General features: G+C 42.9%; 1 protein-coding gene across 2 annotated transcripts in view; it reads left to right on the forward strand.

Annotated features, from left to right (window-relative positions):
• Window positions 1-22,781, forward strand: part of LOC117442700 (NLR family CARD domain-containing protein 3-like) — a 56,787-nt gene extending 34,006 nt beyond the window's left edge. For both annotated transcript variants that reach the window (XM_034078652.2, XM_034078653.2), the window contains exons 6-19: window positions 11,005-11,178; window positions 11,739-11,912; window positions 12,473-12,646; window positions 13,207-13,380; window positions 15,247-15,420; window positions 16,464-16,634; window positions 17,849-17,889; window positions 18,020-18,060; window positions 18,138-18,184; window positions 18,556-18,773; window positions 19,615-19,874; window positions 20,526-20,642; window positions 20,762-20,903; window positions 22,227-22,781. In XM_034078652.2, the coding sequence (XP_033934543.1) occupies window positions 11,005-11,178; window positions 11,739-11,912; window positions 12,473-12,646; window positions 13,207-13,380; window positions 15,247-15,420; window positions 16,464-16,634; window positions 17,849-17,889; window positions 18,020-18,060; window positions 18,138-18,184; window positions 18,556-18,773; window positions 19,615-19,874; window positions 20,526-20,642; window positions 20,762-20,903; window positions 22,227-22,573 (2,254 nt within the window). In that variant the 3' untranslated portion in view covers window positions 22,574-22,781. The remainder of the gene's footprint in view (window positions 1-11,004; window positions 11,179-11,738; window positions 11,913-12,472; window positions 12,647-13,206; window positions 13,381-15,246; window positions 15,421-16,463; window positions 16,635-17,848; window positions 17,890-18,019; window positions 18,061-18,137; window positions 18,185-18,555; window positions 18,774-19,614; window positions 19,875-20,525; window positions 20,643-20,761; window positions 20,904-22,226) is intronic.
• The last annotated feature ends 439 nt before the right edge of the window (window positions 22,782-23,220 follow it).

Below are 23,220 nucleotides of genomic sequence, written 5' to 3' on the forward strand. Positions count from 1 at the left end.
GGGGTGGGACGCTGCAGAACTGGAGTGAATAACCCCGTCTCAGCGTCCTGTCCATCCACCCTGATAGTACACAGCTGAGTTTCCATGTTAAAGGGCATGCCCTCAGCTGTGGAGCCGCAGCTATAAAGCTGTGGTACTCTCTGGCGACCCGTCCCGCCGCAAAACTCCCCGTGAAGGGAAGATTTGCCCATCGAGGGTTGACACAGAAAGGGCCAATTATTTACTGAGGGCCCTGAACGCACCGCCGCACGCTCTTGCGTGAGCGCGCGCTCCACCCTAATGCTGTTCTCACCACTACGGTAAACGGCATTAATCGGAGTCTTTATAGGCGTAGTGTGTTTTACTAAGGTCCCTGAACGCACCGCCACGCGCTCTTGTGTGAGTGCGGGCTCCGCCATAATGCAGCCTTTACCACTACGGGTAAACTGCATTGGAGTCTTTGCTCTAGGCGTAGTGTGTTCTCTGACAGCAATACGCCGGCCATAATGTCCCTGCACCCGCATAGCGCTCTCATTTAGATAGCACTCCCTGCGGTTCATCCCTCTCTGCGCACGCCCATTAGCCACCTCCTTTACAGGAGCTACAGCTGGGGCAGCGAATGGGGAATTTGTACGGTTAACATTGTGTGTAGGCCTAAGTGTAGCCTTTGTGGAAACAAAAGACACTTAGATTTGGATACAGATCAACCTCATTCTTATTAGAAAACGTAGTGATCTGTGCATTATACAGGGAGGAGGCGGGATTCGCCCCCTCGTCCCGGGCGGAGAGATGTTCTCCCCCCGCCAGCCAGATCCGTAAAGACGGAAAGCCCGTCCCCGTGAGTGCCGGCACGCCAGTTCCACGGGGTGGGCCGAAGAGGTGGAGGGCACCGCGGGCACGGGATCTCCGTGCCGGCACCTCTCCCTTCGTCTCACCTCTCTACTGAGGTCTTTGAACGCACCGTGGCCCGCCCTCGGGGGAGGGGGGCCGCGCGCGCCGTCACAATGCCGTCTCTTTGAAACAGACATTATGGGGAAAAGTGGAATTGTGGAGAGAAATTACTCTTACTCTGGGATAAATGCAATAGGCTTTACTGAATGCATTTTTCCCACACACACACACACACACACACACACACACACACACACACACACACACACACACACACACACACACACACACACACACACACACACACACACACACACTTCCCTCCAGAACTAGAGTTTACAAACGTAAACCACCGTTCTCCTGCGGGGGTCCCTGAACGCACCGCGGCCACTCTCACGAGGGCCGCACGCCCACTCTCACGATTTCCCATTGCAACGGTGAAATGCATTAATCGGAGCCATTATACCAGGCAAGGTGTGTTTTCTGACAACAGCACGCCGGCAATAGCGCCTCTTGAACCCGCACAGTGCTTTGACAGCACTCGGTTTATTCCACTCACGTGCACACGCCCACCTGCTGGCTCCCTATACTGGGGTTTACAGCAGGGGCGGGGAGTGTAGGACAGTGTTTCTTCCGCTGGGGATGGGCAAGAAGCAGCTACGCTGCTACTAATCCTCATCCCGTGAGCAAGGAGATCGATCCAAAGAGCCCTTCCGTAAACACGGGGGCTCCCAGGAGATCAACACGATCCTCTTTGGAAAGTGCCACGCGGCGTGATATCCCAGGGACATCACACGGCGGGCAGCGGTGGCGGCCTGTGATGAAGTAGGGTCGACCCTATATCACGTGAAGCCACCGAGCACCGGTCCCTGGGGGAACCGGGCCTGGGGCAAGGCCCGTGGACCAAGCTACTTATTCGGCCTTGCGGCCCAATAATCGCTCTGACCTGGTGAGGCGGGGGCATCTCTCGCAATAAGTGAGTAGCCCACACATCCGCCGCCATGATCATCACCCAGGGAGAGTACAGCCCTGGGCGGTGGACTTCCATGGATGCCAGACCCGGAAGGAATGGCGAACGTGAATGGCACCGCCTCGGCCATATCCTGGTCCCCCAACCACTCGAAGCAAGGTGGTGGGGATCGGCGCCCGCTATTTCAGCCAGGGCTCGAAGGACAGGCCCGGGTCTCTAGCAGTGGCGACTCCCTGGAGGTATGATAACTCTTTCTTCTTCTTTCAAACATCTCAGTCTCTCGTGGAATCACTTCCGCTGCTGAAGAGAAAAGGATGATAGTCAGGAGGCCAGGCCTCCTTTTATACGGTGTGATGCGCGCGCATTCAGGTAGGCCCGCCCAAGGCCGGCTACGTCTATAGAAGTCTCAGTGGGAGAATGCTCGCAGGGTAATGTAGTACCCATAGAGTCCAGTAGAGGGCGGAGCCTGTGAGAGATATAACCACCTCAACCACAGTGACCAATGTGAACTATAGTTGAACCTCACTCTCAGACCAAGCAGATACCTTCAGACCAGGAGTTGGGTGGAAGTGTACAAAGTACAAACCAGATTTATTAAGGTTTTAACAAAAATTGAGAATTAAAAATAATCCTTAAAAAATAATAAAGACACCAAGTGAAAATACAATAGCAACAGGTTCATAAGTCAAAAGTCAAAGCACGGTCTAAAAGAGCCCAAGCCTGAACAAGCCTTGTTTCTTCTTCTCCACTCTTCTTTGTAGTCTTCCTCCTCCCTCTCTGCATCAGGTGGTCTCCCCCTTTCTCTCTTTGAGTCAGAAGGAGGTCACAACTGTTCAACATTTAATTATTGAACATTAAAAAATGTAAGGTTTAAAAATTAAACAAATACAGACTTATAGCAATTTTAAAGAGAGGGAATATGAAACATTTTTCATGAAAGCAGAACACATTGTCAATCTCATGTTTTAGTATCAAGTTCTTTTCTTTAAACATTTCAATTTCAAATATTCAAATGTGACCCACACAAAGTGTGTGATCAAAAGTTTATGTTTATATTTATTATCATTTTAGAAACCTGTTTAACAATGGACAGCAGGGGGCAGTAGAGGGCAGGGTAACACTGCCATAAAGGGGTTTGTTGTGATTTGCGCCTGCCGTAAACGGACTGATGTGGAGACGGAGCTGCCGTTGGCTTGCCATTCTGGCTAGTGATGGGCATTTAGATTCCCTTCGGGGACACGCATCTTTTGATTCAGTTCACTTTAAAGATTCGTTCACTGATTCGTTCACCGGTTCGCAAACGACTTCTGGTGATTTAATAATAATTAATAATAATTCCTTGCATTTATTATAGCGCTTTTCCAGTGCTCAAAGCACTTTACAGATACACATTACACATTTTTTTTTGTTATACATGCGATGTTCACTGTGGACAATACCCACAGGAGCAAGTTCAGGTGAAGTGTCTTGGACACAACGGCCTGACGCAGTGGCGGCAGGAGCGGGTTTCGAACTGGAGTTCCCCACCACCCCCCCTTGATCTGATGATCAGATGCACAGACCACTGCGCCACCCGTCCCAAGATTTGCACATTCGCGAATGATTCGTCTTTGTACTTAATTCGTTCAGTGAGTCTTCACTACTGCCGAAGTCCGTACAAGAAGTTTGCTACTGTAAAATGTATGACATTAAAACACATTTTACACCTCACCTTGTTGCCCCATACATTTTGCTCTGGGAATAGGCTACATATTATTTAAGAAATATAATTGGCCATTGTTAAATCTCATAAATGTGTGCCTGACTATACGATGTATTACAGCAGGCTAGCACGTTTTACTTTCAAACCCATGCACGTTCTATGTGGCCTAATCCCAAAGCATTAAACTCCATTTGGCCGAATATATCCTCTACATCGGTGACGATTTATTCATATTCTATGTACCCATCTATGTTTACCTTTAGCTAGCGGCTAAGCTAGTGGGACGCTACGTAGCCCAGCTATCCGCCCTCTGAAGCTTTTAGGGCCGACAGGGGGAGGAGAATACAACGCTGTGTGTATTTATCGCTGATGAGGAATCAGTTAATCTCGTTCACTTCAAAGATTCGTTCAAAAATAACGAATCGTTCGCGAACGACCCATCACTAATTCTGGCAAGACCCGCCAAACGAGCAGCTAAGAATTTGGTTGTTCATCATTTCTCCTGTTTTGCAGGTCAGTTTTGTGTACATATTGTCACAAGTGTTATAAATATACACGGTAGTGTTGTGTCACGATGTCCTAGTGTTTGAAGTGGTGTTTGGATGTTGTTTATTTGTCTTCAATGTTGCGTAGGAGACTGCCTCGTGGTTGCTGTGTGCGCGTGTGTGTGTAATGACGGTCGCTATTTTAATGTAGCATAACCGAGCTCTTTGATCAAAGTGAATGCAAGTAAATGTAATTGTTTACAGCTCCTGTACATTTTGTACTTACATATTTTCCGCGTTTATATCCTGTTAGAAATTAAAATCAATATTTGATGATATAAGATAGATTAAACACCTGTACTTTTATAACTGTTTTATTGTGAAAATACTTCCGGTTAGCTTACGCCTGTGGTTAAAGTTTATTTTGAAAAGCTATTCCGGAAGAGATCTCCGAAATAACAACAGTAGCTTGACTTCAGGTTTTAGGGAAAAGTAACGATTGCAGCCGTTAAAATGTATTACATGAAAAGTCATGAAATAGATAAGGAGGAGAAACGGCGTGTTTAGTAATGTATTGAATGTACAATGTCAAAATCCTCTGTTATGTGTATCGGACATTGGTGAAAGGAGGGCGGAAGATTACGCCACAGCCGTCATTGAAGAGGAGGAGCCAAATGAGATATAGGTTGCGTTCCGATAATCCAAAAATCAGCTCCTAAATTCTAACCCTATCTCCTATCCCTTGACGTCTGAGTGAAAGGTCACGGGGTTAAGGGATAGTGGATAGGAGAATTCAAAAGGACTTAGGAGAAGAGACTGCGGTGCTTTAGAGAATCGACTGCACTTTCACTATCCGACGTGTTTCTGATGCGCCAGCGGACGTCCTGAATGTGCGTCTGCTGCTGTGGGGAAACCATGGAAACTACAGTTTTCTATACAGCGGACTACAAACATGGATGCTCAATAAGAACAAGGGACTACTGTCAACTCATCTAGAGACTCTGCTCCGTGCTCTCATGCTGCTGCTTTGCTTTATGAACGTGGACAACAGAGAAACATATTCTTCAGGACCAAAGCTGGAATTGAAATAAAAAAGGAAAGTGAAACTTCTGCTCGTCCCCCTCTCCCTCCGGTCCACATTTATACAAATGATCCCAATACGTATGATTGATGAAAAGATCTTAAAATCAATACAGATGTAATTATTATAAACGTTAGTCCTTTGAGACCTTGAGACATCTGTCTCTGTGTGTATCACCATTCAAACATCTTTTAGAAGCTGAACAAACCCCACACAGCACAGTAAAGACTGAGATGTTGACTTTATTTGATCATTTCAGTAAAAACTAACGTTCATATTTCTCTCTTTATTATAATACTGATGAACGTTCAGAACAAAGCACTTTGGCAACTTACCACATACGTTTTAAAAAGCTTAATAAGCACCGTAACTTTTCATGATATAATTTCTCGGTCATAATCGGTTGTTTCCGTGAACGGCCGACTGTTGAGTGATGGCAAATGCTGCGGCTGCAATGCATTGTGGGGCAGCATTTTCTCCTCTCCTTTCGGTGAGGGAGGTCCAGTGGTTCCTAAGCTAACGGAGGTTATAAAGGAAGTTTGAAACCTCCTTTCCTTTCATTTAGAGAATTGGAACGTCACTTATGATGGCTGCCACTGAGGGACTTCCGGGTCATTTCACTCCGTGAGGAAGGTTCCTGAGCTAAATGGACTATTGGAACGCAACCATAGTCAGGAGACGGAGCCAAGCCCCCAGGAAGTGCGCCGGACTCAGATGAAAATATTCGCGTTGGCCAAACGGCGGTACTACACTTCCGGTTGGTTGCCAAGCCCGGAAACACTTTTTCCCATTGACTTACATGGGGAAAGAGTGGTCTGTAACTCGTTGGATAATTTTTTTTAAACTAAATAAACTACCCAGTATGAACACTTGTATAGCCCTTACTAAAAATATTCGTTCCTCAAGTTGTAAAAATGTGCTAATAACGTTATTCTGAGAGTTATTTCCCTCGGCATTATGAACGCGCATCTAACCCACGGGACCGCGCCGCCCGGCACGTTCATGTTACGTGTTCATTATACATGCGTTTATCTTTACCCATGGATGCACAATAAGAACGGACCCATATCGCCTTACTGCCCACGGAGCTGTAATAATGGATATATTGCACATGTTTGCTGTAATTCATCATTTGTAAAATATTATACTACATGGGCTGTATGATGTACATCTTGTAATAAATAAAGTTAATATTACCGACGTAGATTAACGTCCCTGTAGCTTCTTATTGCACTTGCAATATACCATTAAAGGAGTTGAACGTTGCTGTTTGCTATTACTATAATACCACGCAGGGATAAGCCAGAGTTTACAACCTTTGCATGTGGGCACAACACGTTTTGACCCAGATTAATTAGCTATACCATATGATATCGCCCGAGGAAGTCGTCATACTTTAATAAAGATATATGTGTCAAAGCTCTAATCAAATGAACAGTTGTATTCATTATACTTATATATATATATATATATATATATCAGTGGCGAACCGTCAGGGCCTTCAAGGTATTCAGAGAATACCCTGGAACACTCAGATAAAACAAACAAAAGATTGATTTAATTATATAAATAAAATGTATATAAAATGAATAAATGAGAATGGAATCCGTGCTGTTGATCTGTAATATTACAGTGTTACGTTGATTTGTTTGTCCTTCTCGGACCATGCACTACGCATTTCAGTGGGTTAGAAAAGAAAGCAACCAATCAGATCTTGTTCTGGGTCTCTGGGTAGAATATCCTTCAACAAGGTATTCTACATCCTTGATTGAACATAGAGAACCGCAGTGACGCCTCTTAAAACCCGGATGTAAACTTCTTCCGGTTCCTTCGTGAAAAACGCAATTTCTCCATAGGATTTTGGAAAATAGCTCGAAATAAGGTCTGTGGTTGACACACATCTAAGAGAGGGATCACGTTTTGTTCCGCCGGATTATCTCCACATGTCAACCCTACTTTTATAATTTTTGAATCATAAATCTAGTCGCCAGAAGTAAAATGCTAACGTTATGCTATAAACGAACTACAAGCCAGTACAGCAGCAGGGTCGCACGACTTCAACGTCACGCCAACTTAAGATCGTTTCAACTGACTTGCACTGAAACTGCACTTTGAACACTTTAAATATATTAACATTTTAAACTGTATACCCCGGCTATCTAGGCCCTTTTTGTTTTGTTTAATGTATACATGTCACACTGTGGGAAACGATATTTCTTGATGTATAACACATGTAGAATTTTTGACAATAAAGCTGACTTTTACTTCCGCGTGCTTGCATATTTTAACAAAGCTTTTCATTTGAGCCACACTGAATTCAACTAGAAGTCATGGCTGTCAATGACCAGTCTGATATCGTTTTACAAAGATGACAAGAAGTGTAGATAGAGGAGAGAACCACTACAAGTCAGGACACGTACAACAGTGCAGCCTAGATGAAGGTGTGCTTACCGGTGTTGTCAGGGATAGCATGAGGGACAAGGTTTATAGTGTCGGTGAGTAGTGATAGCAAGAGTACCGTTAACCTAGAGTTAATTTATTCACATTAATTCCCATCAACAAATCCATTTTATGTGTCACATGAAATCTTTATTACAAATATGACACACCAGAAAACACAGAAATATCCATGAAATAAACATACAGTAGGCTATAAACAATTAAAGGGATAATTGGGAAGGCATTACAAATGTAAATATATTTTAAATAAAACAATCCCACCCGCACAGGTATCTACAGGAGAAGAGGGAATTCTCTCCTCAAAATGTGAATGCCCACGTGGAGAATGGAAATGCAGCTGCATTAGCCATCTTTGCCATCCACACTTTCAGCTGCACTGACTTCCTGTGTGTCAAAGAGTAGATTTCTAAATACTGCTGCTGGTTTATAAAGCACTGAATGGTTTAGGCCCAAAACACATTTCTGACCTCCTGCTAAATGATGAACCATCCAGATCTCTCAGGTCTTCAGGGACTGGTCAGCTTCCTGTCCCCAGAGACAGATCTCTCAGGTCTTCAGGGACTGGTCAGCTTCCTGTCCCCAGAGTCAGATCTCTCAGGTCTTCAGGGACTGGTCAGCGTCCTGTCCCCAGAGACAGAACTAAACATGGAGAAGCAGCGTTCAGTTATTATGCTCCAAGTATCTGGAACTAACTCCCAGAAACCTGCAGGTCCGCTGCAACTCTGACTACTTTCAAATCCAGCAAGAAGACTTTTCTTTTTGTCGCTGCTTTTCATTGAAATATTCACATCTTAAACTGCACTGTAACTTTTATCCATGTATTTTTTCTTTTAATGTTTATTTAATTAGCTTTTCTTTTTAATGACTGATTTTAAATGCCATTTTCTTAATGTCTTTCATTTTTGTAAAGCACTTTCAATTGCCTTGTGTTGAAAACTGCTATATAAATAAACTTGCCTTGCCTTGCACTGACGCCCCCTGTCAGTGGAAGAAGCCAAAGGCAGCTAAACGTACGCATTCAGTGGAGGAATTATTTCCTCCAACCAATAAGTCATTCAACCCGCTGACAAGAGAGCCCACCTCCGAAGATCGTGACTGGCTGAGGGGCAGACTCGGGGGCAGGTTCTCAGGACTTTCTTGGCCTCTCTCCCCCGAGCCAGAAGAGGAACACTACAGCTTGGAAACACTTGCTGTTCCTGACATTCTCAAACCTGTTGGGCATCAGGGACCTGAGGCAATTGTGGCAAGCATGGCATAGTCTGAGGAGCAACAGAGGGCAATTCAGGTGGCTACCACTGGTCAGCGAACCAACCCAAACTGGCATTTGTTCAGGAAAGGAAGGTTGACTGGCAGCAGCTTTGGAGCTGAGGTCAAAGCGTGTGACTGCTTCCCTTAGTGCCAGGGAGTGCAACAACAGGCCCTTGATGGTGTTTTGTCTGTACAGTGGGGGACTATGAATGAATGTGAGGGCGTCAGGGCATTCACCACTGCAGCCCAGATGCAGGTCCATGAGTCAGGTTTGTGGCTCTCCCAATCAGGAGTGTTGGGGGCATCAGTCCAGAACCACCAGCAGAGTGACCTGCTCTGAATCAGTCCAGAACCACCAGCAGAGTGACCCGCTCTGAATCAGTCCAGAACCACCAGCAGAATGACCCGCTCTGAATCAGTCCAGAACCACCAGCAGAATGACACGCTCTGAATCAGTCCAGAACCACCAGCAGAATGACCCGCTCTGAATCAGTCCAGAACCACCAGCAGAGTTAACCACTCTGAATCAGTCCAGAAGCAACAGGAGAATGACCCGCTCTGAATCAGTCCAGAACCACCAGCAGAGTGACCCGCTCTGAATCAGTCCAGAATTGGGGTGCAACACCTAATCGACTTAATCGATTAAAATCGATGACCAAATTATTAATTCAGTCGTTGATTCGTTGGTGACGTCATCACGTGTGTTTTACGCATCTATGATGTATTTGCAATCTTTCCAATCCAGACCAGAGATCTCTCTCCCACGTCTGTGTGCAAGGGGCAGTTTACCCACACACGGCTGCTACATGCATGCAACACACACGCTACAGATGTAGCGCCTCATTACGGACGTCCCTACCGTTTTGAGGCCGTGATCAGCACGTGGTCGGCCCTCGCTGAAAGGAAAACCCCCCGCATGACTTGATACGCCCCCCTTGATCAATTATAATGAAACCGGCTGCAATGGATCATGGATCCACCAGGGGGAGCAGTGATTAAAAAGCTGCCACACTGGAACTCATGGGAAATAAACAGCTGATAGATCTATGTCTGATTACTATAGCGGATATTTGTTAAAGGTCCCGTGTCACGGCCATTTCTACTGATCATAGTTCCAGTGTTGAGGCTACAAGGATAGATTTACATTGTTCAATGTTCCAAACTCACATTGTTTCCTCAAACAGCATCTCTGTAAAGTCTGTGTATTCACTCTCTGTCCTACACGCCTTGTTGGAGCTCCTGATAAACGCTGTGAGAATGGGTCTGCGGAGAGCATTTCTCCGCGATCCCAACTCGTCTATTACTATTACGCCAAGGGATGCTGGTGTGTGAGGACTGAGAGCTCCACGGATTGGTCCATTTGGGTATGGTCACGTCACTGTACCCAGCAAGAAAAAAATGGAAGAAGAAAGATCTCCAACGAGGCGTTCAGGGACAGACAGGTCTTCTCTGTGTCAGAGTGTTACTCGCTACAGGGTGCACTTTGAGGGTTTTGACTCTGCAGACCGTTCACAAGCAGAATCTACAGAACACAAGGGGACGGGTCAGAACCAGAGAAGCATGACATGGGCCCCTTAAAACATTGTTGTTTCTTTTGAAGTGAAATATTATTTATTTTTATTTAAATAAAAAGCAATGTTAATTTTATTCACAATTAGTTTAGTTAATTTACCTTATTTTCTCCAAAAGAACCGATAAGAGAACCGCTAAAGGACCGGATCGATAAGCGATATCGATAAAAGTAGCAGTACCGTTAAAACCTTAACGATACCCATCCCTACTTGACTATGCGTAAACAAAGGTTATCTTTTATCTGATTTGCTATCCTTGATTTAAAATGTTGACGGACAGATTTTTTATTTATCTTTCAGCAGAAAGTTTAATAAAATATGTATTTTTGAATCAAGTATTCATCTTTATTGTCTTCATTGTTAGTTTCCACATGCCTAAAACAACCTCGAGCTAAATCTAAAAGTTGATGGCTAAATAAGAGCGTTTGAGAAATGGTGCAAGGCATAGTCCGAATAGTCGATTAATCGTTTCATTAATCGATAGATGAAGCGATTATCAAATGAGTCGTTTGGTGCAGCCCTAGTCCAGAACCAACAGCAGAAAGACCCGCTCTGAACATGGAAATATTCAAGTAAATTAAAAGTACCTCTAAATTGTATTTTACATCTTTATTCAGAGTGGAGGGCTGCAGTTTGTCAGAGATCAGCCCTGCTCTGGACTCAGCTCTGAAGTCTGACCCCTCCAGTCTGAGAGAGCTGGACCTGAGTGACAGCTACAATCTGCTGGATTCAGGAGTGAAGCTGCTGAGAGATCTTCTGGAGGGTCCAGACTGCAGACTGGAGACTCTCAGGTCAGTTCACTGACTCTCTGTTCCTGCTGCAGATCTCATGTTTCATTAGTTATTCAACCTGATTATGTTCATTAATATATTACATTAATATTTGTACATTAACGTTTGTAAATGTTTTGTTCATATTTTTGTTTCCCTAAATGTAATCCGGCCCGCGGGCCTTGAGTTTGACATGTGTGCTCTAAATGTAGTCTGCAGTCATAGCAGTTGAGTGTTTTATAAAGTAACTATTATTCTTCCACTGTTAGTTGTTAAAGTTAATGTATGTTTTTCTTTAGTAAATTATCTGAATAAAGAAGCTCCTCTGAACTAATATTAGTTTAACATAAAGTTTACTTCCTGACATAGAAATGTTAATGTTCCCATCATTTAGACGTGTTTCCATGGATAATAACCAGAAGGCTGATATAATGATGATCCACAATAACAGAATGACAGTCTCTGTAATTCAGGGAAAGATCATTGATGAGAACGCAGTAATGATGAGCTGCACATTTCAGACCTGAACATCTGACTGGATTATAAACTGATTTTATCCTCATCATGTTTTCTTTATTCAGTCTGAGGGGCTGCAGGTTGTCAGAGATCAGCTGCTCTGTTCTGATCTCAGCTCTGAAGTCCAACCCCTCCCATCTGAGAGTTCTGGACCTGAGTTTCAACGCTCTGCAGGATTCAGGAGTGGAGCTGCTGAGAGATCTTCTGGAGAGTCCAGCCTGCAGACTGGAGACCCTCAGGTCAGTTCACTGACTCTCTGTTCCTGCTGCAGATCTCATGTTTCATTAGTTATTCAACCTGATTATGTTCATTAATATATTACATTAATATTTGTACATTAACGTTTGTAAATGTTTTGTTCATATTTTTGTTTCCCTAAATGTAATCTGGCCCGCGGGCCTTGAGTTTGACATGTGTGCTCTAAATGTAGTCTGCAGTCATAGCAGTTGAGTGTTTTATAAAGTAACTATTATTCTTCCACTGTTAGTTGTTAAAGTTAATGTATGTTTTTCTTTAGTAAATTATCTGAATAAAGAAGCTCCTCTGAACTAATATTAGTTTAACATAAAGTTTACTTCCTGACATAGAAATGTTAATGTTCCCATCATTTAGACGTGTTTCCATGGATAATAACCAGAAGGCTGATATAATGATGATCCACAATAACAGAATGACAGTCTCTGTAATTCAGGGAAAGATCATTGATGAGAACGCAGTAATGATGAGCTGCACATTTCAGACCTGAACATCTGACTGGATTATAAACTGATTTTATCCTCATCATGTTTTCTTTATTCAGTCTGAGGGGCTGCAGGTTGTCAGAGATCAGCTGCTCTGTTCTGATCTCAGCTCTGAAGTCCAACCCCTCCCATCTGAGAGTTCTGGACCTGAGTTTCAACGCTCTGCAGGATTCAGGAGTGGAGCTGCTGAGAGATCTTCTGGAGAGTCCAGCCTGCAGACTGGAGACCCTCAGGTCAGTTCACTGACTCTCTGTTCCTGCTGCAGATCTCATGTTTCATTAGTTATTCAACCTGATTATGTTCATTAATATATTACATTAATATTTGTACATTAACGTTTGTAAATGTTTTGTTCATATTTTTGTTTCCCTAAATGTAATCTGGCCCGCGGGCCTTGAGTTTGACATGTGTGCTCTAAATGTAGTCTGCAGTCATAGCAGTTGAGTGTTTTATAAAGTAACTATTATTCTTCCACTGTTAGTTGTTAAAGTTAATGTATGTTTTTCTTTAGTAAATTATCTGAATAAAGAAGCTCCTCTGAACTAATATTAGTTTAACATAAAGTTTACTTCCTGACATAGAAATGTTAATGTTCCCATCATTTAGACGTGTTTCCATGGATAATAACCAGAAGGCTGATATAATGATGATCCACAATAACAGAATGACAGTCTCTGTAATTCAGGGAAAGATCATTGATGAGAACGCAGTAATGATGAGCTGCACATTTCAGACCTGAACATCTGACTGGATTATAAACTGATTTTATCCTCATCATGTTTTCTTTATTCAGTCTGAGGGGCTGCAGGTTGTCAGAGATCAGCTGCTCTGTTCTGATCTCAGCTCTGAAGTCCAACCCCTCCCATCTGAGAGTTCTGGACCTGAGTCTCAACGCTCTGCAGGATTCAGGAGTGGAGCTGCTGAGAGATCTTCTGGAGAGTCCAGCCTGCAGACTGGAGACCCTCAGGTCAGTTCACTGACTCTCTGTTCCTGCTGCAGATCTCATGTTTCATTAGTTATTCAACCTGATTCTTCTACATTAATATATTACATCCATAGTTTTGTAATTGTTGTTTTATTTATATTTTAATTAGGGCTGCTCGATTATGGCAAAAATCATAGTCACGATTATTTTGGTCAAAACTGATATCAGGATTATTAAATACGATTATTCTTTGACTTTGAAAACATCCATTTATTGAACTTTAAAACATAATAATAATAATTTGAACAGTATGTTTTTAACAGTTGATTTCCCTGAACTTTAAGTTTAATTCAACTGAAAAACCAATACAAAATAAATTATACATTTATATCTACATTTAAATAACATCAAAATAATAAATACCAGTAAAGAAGATCAACTAATATTTTGGAGCGCACTTCCACAACCTGCTAAACATATATAAATATGATAACTAACATCACTCTCAACCTGTAATGTTTAATTATACTGCTCCACACAGTGCTCTTATTTTGGTAACCCCTCCCCTGGAAACAGGAAGTAGCTGAGAGGCTCCGGCTGGACGAGTTAGTGGAAGCTGACGCTGGAGACGGAGAATAAAGAAACTAAAGCTTCCCTTGTGACGTGTTTCTATGGATTTATGAAACAGACTGCAAGTCACAGCACGACCTGCTGAGAGGGCTTTAGGGGGGGGGCAGGGTGTGTGACGCACGACACATTGAGAGCATCGTTGTGAAAGGGAATGCAGCAAAATAATTGTTTTATTTCGATTACGTTGTTTTCATAATCGTTGCAAGCCAAAATCGTAATCGAGATTAAAATACGATTAATTGCACAGCCCTAATTTAAATGTTTACGTACTAAATAAAGTACTTAAAGGAACTGTTACAGATATCTGCTGTTATTTGTAAAAAGTAGGGCCGGGACTTTAACGCGTTAATTAAGATTAATTAATTACACAAAAATTAACGCGTTAAAAAAATTAACGCATTTTAATCGCACTTTAATCGCACTTATTTTTGCACAGCGGAACGTTTCTCACTGGATGAGTTTCAGGCGTACCGATTATACTGGAGCACCAACTAACGTTCATGACTTCAGCATGGGACTTCAAACAACAACAAACCACGGTGAACAATAGTCAAACATGAACGAACAAGCTGATGAGACCGCTTTGCTCGGCCCCGTGGATGGGACATTTTGTTTTAAAAAACGGACGGATGGAAGCGTCGATAAGAGCACGGTTGTGTGCAAATTATGCAAAAAAGAATGTGCATATCACCGCAGCACATCGAGCCTAAAGTATCACCTAAATGCAAAGCATGTAGCAGCTAGCGTGTAGCAGCTAGCGTGTAGCAGCTAGCGTGTAGCAGCTAGCGTGGACGTTAGCCCGACTCCGAGGGCAAGGAACCACGCCCTGACCCGACCCACACTCAACCAGATGACTGGTTTCAGGGCCAGGATAAGTCAGTCCACGTCTGAGAGAATAACCAGCTCCCTGGCTCTCTGGACTGCACTCGGCTGTCGACCACCTGGAGTAAAATCCATGTGGAAATTGCTTCTCACTGTTCTCAGGTCAAATATGTATATTTGATTAAAAATGCGATTAATTTCGATTAATTAATTACAAAGCCTCTAATTAATTCGATTAATTTTTTTAATCGAGTCCCAGCTCTAGTAAAAAGTAAATCTATGTTTTTAATATTTAGTAAACGATAACGTCTGAATAAAGGTCATCTGAAGTGATATTAGTTTGACATGAAGTTTACTTTCTGAAGGAGACAGATTTTATTGTTCATTAATTTCCATGTTGAGAAACACATCTGATTATAAACTCTTCTTTATCTTCATCATGTTTTCTTTATTCAGACTGAGGGGCTGCAGGTTGTCAGAGATCAGCTGGTCTGCTCTGATCTCAGCTCTGAAGTCCAACCCCTCCCATCTGAGAGAGCTGGACCTGAGTGGGAACGCTCTGCAGGATTCAGGAGTGGAGCTGCTGAGAGATCTTCTGGAGAGTCCAGACTGCAGACTGGAGACCCTCAGGTCAGTTCACTGACTCTCTGTTCCTGCTGGAGATCTCATGTTTCATTAGTTATTCAACCTGATTCTTCTACATTAATATATTGCATCCATATGTTTGTAATTGTTGTTTTATTCATATTTTAATCAGGGCTGCTCGATTATGGTAAAAATCATAGTCACGATTATTTTGGTCAAAACTGATATCAGGATTATTAAATACGATTATTCTTTGACTTTGAAAACATCCATTTATTGAATTTTAAAACATAACAATAATTATTTGAACAGTATGTTTTTAACAGTTGATTTCCCTGAACTTTAAGTTTAATTCAACTGAAAAACCAATACAAAATAAATTATACATTTATATCTACATTTTAATAAATAACATCAAAATAATAAATACCAATAAAGAAGATCAACTAATATTTTGGAGCGCACTTCCACAACCTGCTAAACATATATAAATATGATAACTGACGTCACTCTCAACCTGTAATGTTTAATTACACTGCTCCACGCAGTGCTCTTATTTTGGTAACCCCTCATCTGGAAACAGGAAGTAGCTGAGAGGCTCCGGCTGGACGAGTTAGTGGAAGCTGACGCTGGAGACGGAGAATAAAGAAACTAAAGCTTCCCTTGTGACGTGTTTCTATGGATTTATGAAACAGACTGCTGAGAGGGCTTTAGGGGGAGCATCGTTGCGAAAGGGAATGCAGCAAAATAATCGTTTTATTTCGATTACGTTGTTTTCATAATCGTTGCAAGCCAAAATCAAGATTAAAATACGATTAATTGCACAGCCCTAATTTAAATGTTTACGTGCTAAATAAAGTACTTAAAGGAACTGTTACAGATATCTGCTGTTATTTGTAAAAAGTAAATCTGTGTTTTTAATATTTAGTAAACGATAACGTCTGAATAAAGGTCATCAGAAGTGATATTAGTTTGACATGAAGTTTACTTTCTGAAGGAGACAGATTTTATTGTTCATTCATTTCCATGTTGAGAAACACATCTGATTATAAACTCTTCTTTATCCTCATCATGTTTTCTTTATTCAGACTGAGGGGCTGCAGGTTGTCAGAGATCAGCTGCTCTGCTCTGATCTCAGCTCTGAAGTCCAACATCCATCTGAGAGATCTGGACCTGAGTCACAACGCTCTGAAGGATTCAGATGAGAAGCCGCTGAGAGATCTTCTGGAGAGTCCAGCCTGCAGACTGGAGACCCTCAGGTCAGTGAGGGGTCTCTGCTGGTTCAGCAGTATTGTATGAAACTCAGGGAGGTGTTTCTCTCACTGGGAAACAAATCAGTGATGTTACCCACTGACTGCAGGCTCTTCCATTCTTCCATCAGCTATAGAAGGCCAGCTGGAAATGCAAAGCCACATTTAGTGAGTCATCTCCTCTCTAGGGCTGCCCTCCACTGCAGACTCTTCTAGTCGACTGATAGTCATCAATTCAGGCGATTAGTCGACTCGCTTTTACGATATATTATGATTATTCATATATTAGTTTTTCTCCCAAAATGGTTTCAGTCTCCAAGGCTGATAAAGAGCATTATTATAACAGTGTTGTGCTTCACATAGAATATATAATAAGACTGTAATAATGAACCTTTGAAGTATAGATGAGATCTTACAGTAGAGAGCGCACGAGAGTCACAGCACACGGACGCAGCGGTGCAAACAGCAGAAGCTCCACTAAGGACTCTCAATGTGTGTGAACAAGCAGCGAGGACACACACTGAACGTTTAGTTTCTATAATTCATATCTGAATATAACAACCCAATAAAAACTACACAGGAAACGGAAACACTGAAGATGTGAGCGTGGGCTGGAATCCCTCCGGACATGACGGCCTCACCGTGAGATGAGAGCTTTATGGTGTTCTGAGGTCAGAAGGACTTGATACTACAGGTCTCTATATGTTGATGCAGAGCTAGCTGCTGCCTGACTCTGCTTTCCTCCCAGTCTGAGAGAGGGACACACGTTGGGGATAATCATATGGAGGACACTTCTTCTCTGTGGAGTCTGCATGTCACCTTGTGGGTCCTTTAGGCTCCGAAGGATCCACACTTTAGATGCCCTGCCCGACAGAATGCTCTCAATGACCAGGCTCCGCTCTGAATGAAGGCTGAGGGTTTCCAGCTGACTTCTTTAGCCGACTAACGTTCAGTCGACTAATTGGGGGCAGCCCTACAGCTTTCCCCCAGACATATGGGGTTTCCCAGAAGAGTGGGACAGGTAGTCTGTTCTTGATGGGATGAGTTTCTGATCACTGGTTACTTCCTGTGATGCAGCTGAGAGCTGTGGCAGGCAGTCGTAGTGTTTGCAGAGAAGATATGATGGGATGTAAAGCCTGAGGTCAGGACTCTGAAGCCGACTCAAAGAACTAACACTTATTCAAGCTGGATCTCAAACTGTTGGATTGTGTTCATCCCTACAGGATTTATCCCGAGACGTTCAGAGCCAACATCCAGAAGAGCTGTGAGTACTGAAACCATGTCCTCCATTCATCAAGATATTGTACAATAAATCTGATCTTAAAAGGTATTTATAGTACAATAATTATTATTATTGTTTTATTATTATTGTTCTCACCTCTTCTCTCCATCAGGTGTCTCCGATGTGGAACAGGAAGTGAAGACAGACACAACGGTGAGAGAGGAGCAGTTGTACAGAGTTGAAGCTAGAACTTAACTTGATAATAAAATAAATAACTTTGTTTGTTCCAGGCTCCTGAATCCTTCTCACCTGAACACACAACTGAGTCTTCATACAGGTAATCCTAGAACATGACCAAATATGATTTTAAACACATATATTCTATTAATTGTGTTTAATGTCATGTCTTTCACCTTGAGGTATTGCATCCAATCTCTTTCCAGCAGACATAAATAAAATAATGACTGTGTGTAGGATTGTTTTCTTGTACCAGTCTAGATTCTCGCTGGACTAGACATTTTGTTAATTTAATGAAAGTGTACACACACATTCTGATGCATAGACACATCTTCAGTGATGTTCCTGTAATCATCAGGTGTGTCAGATCTTTCATCAAACCCTCCTCCAGGTCAGACCCAGCTGGATGAACAGTCAGAACACAGGCCAGTGAAGGCTTGTTGGAGTAACGTGTCTCTTGTGTGTCCACAGGTTCAGGTGTCCTGGTCCAGGTGCGTTCCAGTGTGCTTCGACTGGCCTGGTGTTCGTCATGGCTCAGGAGGCGGAGCTTCTGTACAGGACGGTCCGTTGGGATGAGAGCCTCCTCCAATCAGCTGGCAAGCAGGCAGCAGGGCCGCTGTTCGACGTGAAGAGTTCTGATGAAGCTGCCGTCTGCCAGCTGCACCTGCCACACAGTGAGACAGAGGATGGTAAAGACATCTAGTGTTAACACATACACTTATATAATGTTTAGCACCTTATAATATCCACTACCGCTCAGAAGTTATGAAGCAGTTTTATTAAACTAGTTTAACAAAGATAAGATAATTCAGACACAAAATCTGTTCTTTACATTCAAAATAGTTGTGTCCCCAAAAGAAGAAGAATGAAATGATTAAAACATCCATTTAGACGATGTGTTGCATGACATCATTATTGAAGCAGACGATGCAATGCAGCTCTGAATACTGAGTTGGAGTGTCTTTGGGCCTCTGCAGTCTCCTCACTGGATATTAAAGACATGTAAACCGTGACCTGTCAGTCCACAGCATGTTTAGCTGCTAACAGTGCTAGCTCAACGCTAACTCTCTCTAAGCTAGCAGTTTGATTAATTATGACTTTGTTATCCGTCTGTTGCTCTTTCTGCTCTTCACATTGTCAGTCTGGCTGCAGCATGTACAAAACAAAACAACATTTATAAGTTAGACTTTCTACGCCCTGAAAGCTTTAGAAAGCGATTCACACATCTAGAGATCACTCGGACACGAGACCGGACGCAGTCAAGCTGCTCTGGCTGCAGATTACAAACATCTCAGCAGTCTTTTAAGTTAGAAAATAATTACGCATGCTCACCTCCAGAAAGATCACAGGGGACGGAACAATAATGAAACATTAGAATAAAAGGTGGAGGATATAAACTGGCATCCTAGTGAGGCTCCAAAGTGAATGACATCAGGTGAACATTAGCTCTGAGCTAAAGTGGTGTGACTTTGAATATGATGAAGCTGTTTCAGCAGCAAAGCAACAGATGACCAGCTCTTTGCTCCACAGCGCTGCTCCTGGACGGCCTGTTGTCTGTCGTCCACATCACTGAGGAAGGCCTGAGCATCCTGGAGCCGCTGGAGGTCACACCCACCCACGTGGTGGTGAACGTGCTTCACCTCTCTTCCTTTGGCAATATCATCGATACATTTAAAAGGCTTCTAAGGTGGCGAATAAAGGGCCAAATTCTGCTGTTCCTACGACCCCCGGGCAGAGAGGAGCAAATACTGGATGTACATCTTCTGCAGAACAACGTCCTTGAGGAGGAGGTAATGTGCTCACCATCAGACGAACAGGTGCAGAATTAGAAGAGCTTAGTCTGTTATGTTTGGAAAGGGGTAGAGAGATGTGTTGGATGGAGTAATCCAGGTCTCAGTGAGAGCAAGGAAATCCAGGGTCTGCAGGGAGGCGGAGCCAGAGATGAAGTCAGCCTGAGGAACAGCTGACTGGCAGTTCCACAGGCCGCCTGAAACTAGATGCTGGATCTCAGTGGAGCACGTGGGATAGACGAGAGCAGGAGGTTATAGCGATTAGGCGATACACGGGGCCAGTGATAATTGCGAGAAGGAACAGGAATGGAGAAAATACAAAATTTTTAACATGAGGGGAACACCAGCGATACTTAGCTCAATCAAAGTAGGATTTGCCTCCTCTTTGCCTCCCTCGTGACTCCAGCAGGACTCCTTTGTCCTCGTCTGTCTGACGCTGAAGCTGACGCTCCAGGAAAGAGCTGGCTAAAATGGACACTAGTCCTGATCTTCTTCATAAAACTAATAATATGGCGTAATAATACACTTTAATTAATCTACTCACATATATCCTCATGATGTTATTCTTAATTGATTGTCATTCTTATATCTCTGTAGAGCAGGTCTGTCAACATGTTGTTTTAAATTGATCAAAATGTCCTGTCACTGAAGGTTGTTAAAAAACACAGACGTGCTGTGCACATCCCAATCTCCTCCGACTGTGAGCTGGACATTGATCACAGTTACAGTGTGCACTGTGAACCTGAGGGCTTCTTCATACAGCCTGAGGTGAGTCACTGATACTCCTCTAAAGAAACACAATGATCATTATCACACATGTATCTGCATGTGGATCCACAATAAGGAAAGAAACAGATACACTTTTAACTTCTGCTTCTGGTTTTCAGAGTAAAACATTTGATTCCAGGTTTGGACCAAACTACCACCCGACATTTCAAGTTTCCCTGACGACGAGCACAGAGAGAGTGGCTTTGAAGGTCAAGGACCAAGGTGGAAATGTAGTCTGGAGTTATCGCGTGTCACTGGAAGGTAAAGCCTCCACCTGAGCTCAGACCCAGTGATAGACTGGATAACTCCAAAGCTCTATCGCATAGCCTTCTCCATTAAGGCTCCATGGCAGCGCATCATTACGACATTAAACACACAACCTGTTATATTCTAAGACCATAGTAAAAACTAGTGTGGTGGTGAAACAGCGTGGCATCATGGGAGTTGTAGTCTTCAGCTTCTCATGCTTAACTGGATACGCCGCCATTACAGGAGACCGTGATGAACGTACTGTTACCTTAATTAAAATTACAAATCTCTCTGAACCATTTGAGATAATGTTTGTGTTTGGGAGTAATTCTCCTAGATATCTAACTTTTGCCCTTTGACGTTTATGACCAACCCTGACGTCTGTTATCTCCCTTAAAGTGGACCTATCATACTATATTTGAATAATAAATTGTAGGACCATACCTATATAAGGCATATTTATACTTTTTATTTTTCAAAATACCAAACAGATCATGCATTTTAGCCATTCCTCATTTCGCTCGATTTAACACTGTCTTTGCATGGGCTGATTCTGTGAGAGCAGCACCATCTACAGGCCTGGCATATGTACTACAGCGTCTCCAGCGCTTTCGAACGGCAATGTCCGTGGCTGTCTCCTCCTGATTGGTGGAGTTGGCCCAATAGCCGTAGCGCCACTTCTGTGACGTCAGAGAAGTGTTCAAATCTGGATCAGTCTGTATCAGATCCGTTGCAGCCCCTTTATAAGAGATTAGGGTAAGGAGGAAAATAGAGAGGGTTGTATTTTCTGACACTTGGTGAGTTCCCTGGAACACCGGGGACACATATTCATGTATAAAAGACGTACAAAAGTGTATTTTGCATGATAGGTCACCTTTAAGGAAAGGGCTGCTTTAGCCATATGTTGTTGTTACCAGTTTATGACCGGGCAACTCTCGGTCACAAATGGTTTATTGTTGTGGGTACGCTGGAACACTTCCTTCTTGGTGCTTGTGGACTCCAAGGTGTGAAATCTTCGAGGCCATAAGTGTCAGACGCAAGTGATTCAGTGTTCCCAGCGGTTTAGTCTATCTCCTCAAATATGTTGATTACTCTCTGTGAACCAGTTAAAAAGTCTATCGAGAGAGAGGCTCTTCAGAATTTACATGGCAACCCTACCGTGCAGTCAGAACCTCTGACTCAAGTTTTTCTAAATTTTAATGAGGAAATGTTACATATTTTAATTTTAAGTGAACAGAAATCCACCTCTGGGAATGTCGAGTTACTTTGATTTTTAAGAGATCTGTTTAATGTGATTGTTGGTTAACACAAGTATTTTTCCTGTTTATCTTCCAGATCCAAGGAAGGAATTGTCCCAGAGAAATGTCCCATCAGAGAGCAGAGTCCCAACAGAGAGCAGAGTCCCAGCAGACCAGTGGCTGCTCTCAGTTCGGACAGAGTTCAAAGAAAGAGTGTCTTCACCTCTCCTGAAGGACCTTCTGGATAAACTCCTTGAGTCTGGAGTTATCATTGAATCTGAAATGGAGTCAGCCAGAACCAAATCTCGAAATGACGGAGCACGAGACGGAGCACTTGAGGTGCTGGACGTGGTGCGAAAAAAAGGAGCTGCAGCCAGCAGGGTTCTGATCAATGCTCTCCGAGAGCTGGACCCGTATCTTTACAGAGAGCTCAACTCGAGCTGAAGAAAAACCTTGTGGAGTGTGTGTGACAGTTGAAGTCCTGTCCTCTGTTTTGTTACCTGTACATGTCTCCCCTTGTCCTTGAAGGTAACACAGATTCTGAGCGAAGGCCACTTCCCTTCTCTCTTTTCTCCTGGACTCCCTCCTGAGAGCAGCTTTTCTTTCAAGTACATGTTTACTTTATTACATAAAATACTTTAATTTACCAGCATCCATTGCATCCTTTCACATTTGTGTCAGGCATAGGAGCCGGGTTATGACAAACATAAGGGCTTGTTCTTATTTTGCCAATTGGTACTGACTTCTGGGTAAGATTTGGGATTTTGGGGCATTTGGTACCTAGGCGTGCGATTTGGAGTTTTATTTGTTTTGTATTATCAAACTGTAAAAACCTGTACCTGTTTGTGCTGGTGATGTAAATATAATATACTTGGGTAGTGTATTAAACCCAGTGATGTTCAGTAACTAAGTACAATTCTGAAGTACTTTACTTGAGTATCTCAATTTTTTGCTACTGTGTACTTCTCCTCCTCTACAGTTCAGAGGTAAATGGTGTACTTTTCCTCCACTACATGTATTTAATCCCTTTAGTTACTTCCCAGATGAATGATGTGAAATATAATCAAGTGTTAAATCAGACTTTAGTTCCA

This window comes from Pseudochaenichthys georgianus, unplaced genomic scaffold, assembly GCF_902827115.2.
Source record: "Pseudochaenichthys georgianus unplaced genomic scaffold, fPseGeo1.2 scaffold_456_arrow_ctg1, whole genome shotgun sequence".
Classification (NCBI taxonomy): Eukaryota; Metazoa; Chordata; class Actinopteri; order Perciformes; family Channichthyidae; genus Pseudochaenichthys; species Pseudochaenichthys georgianus.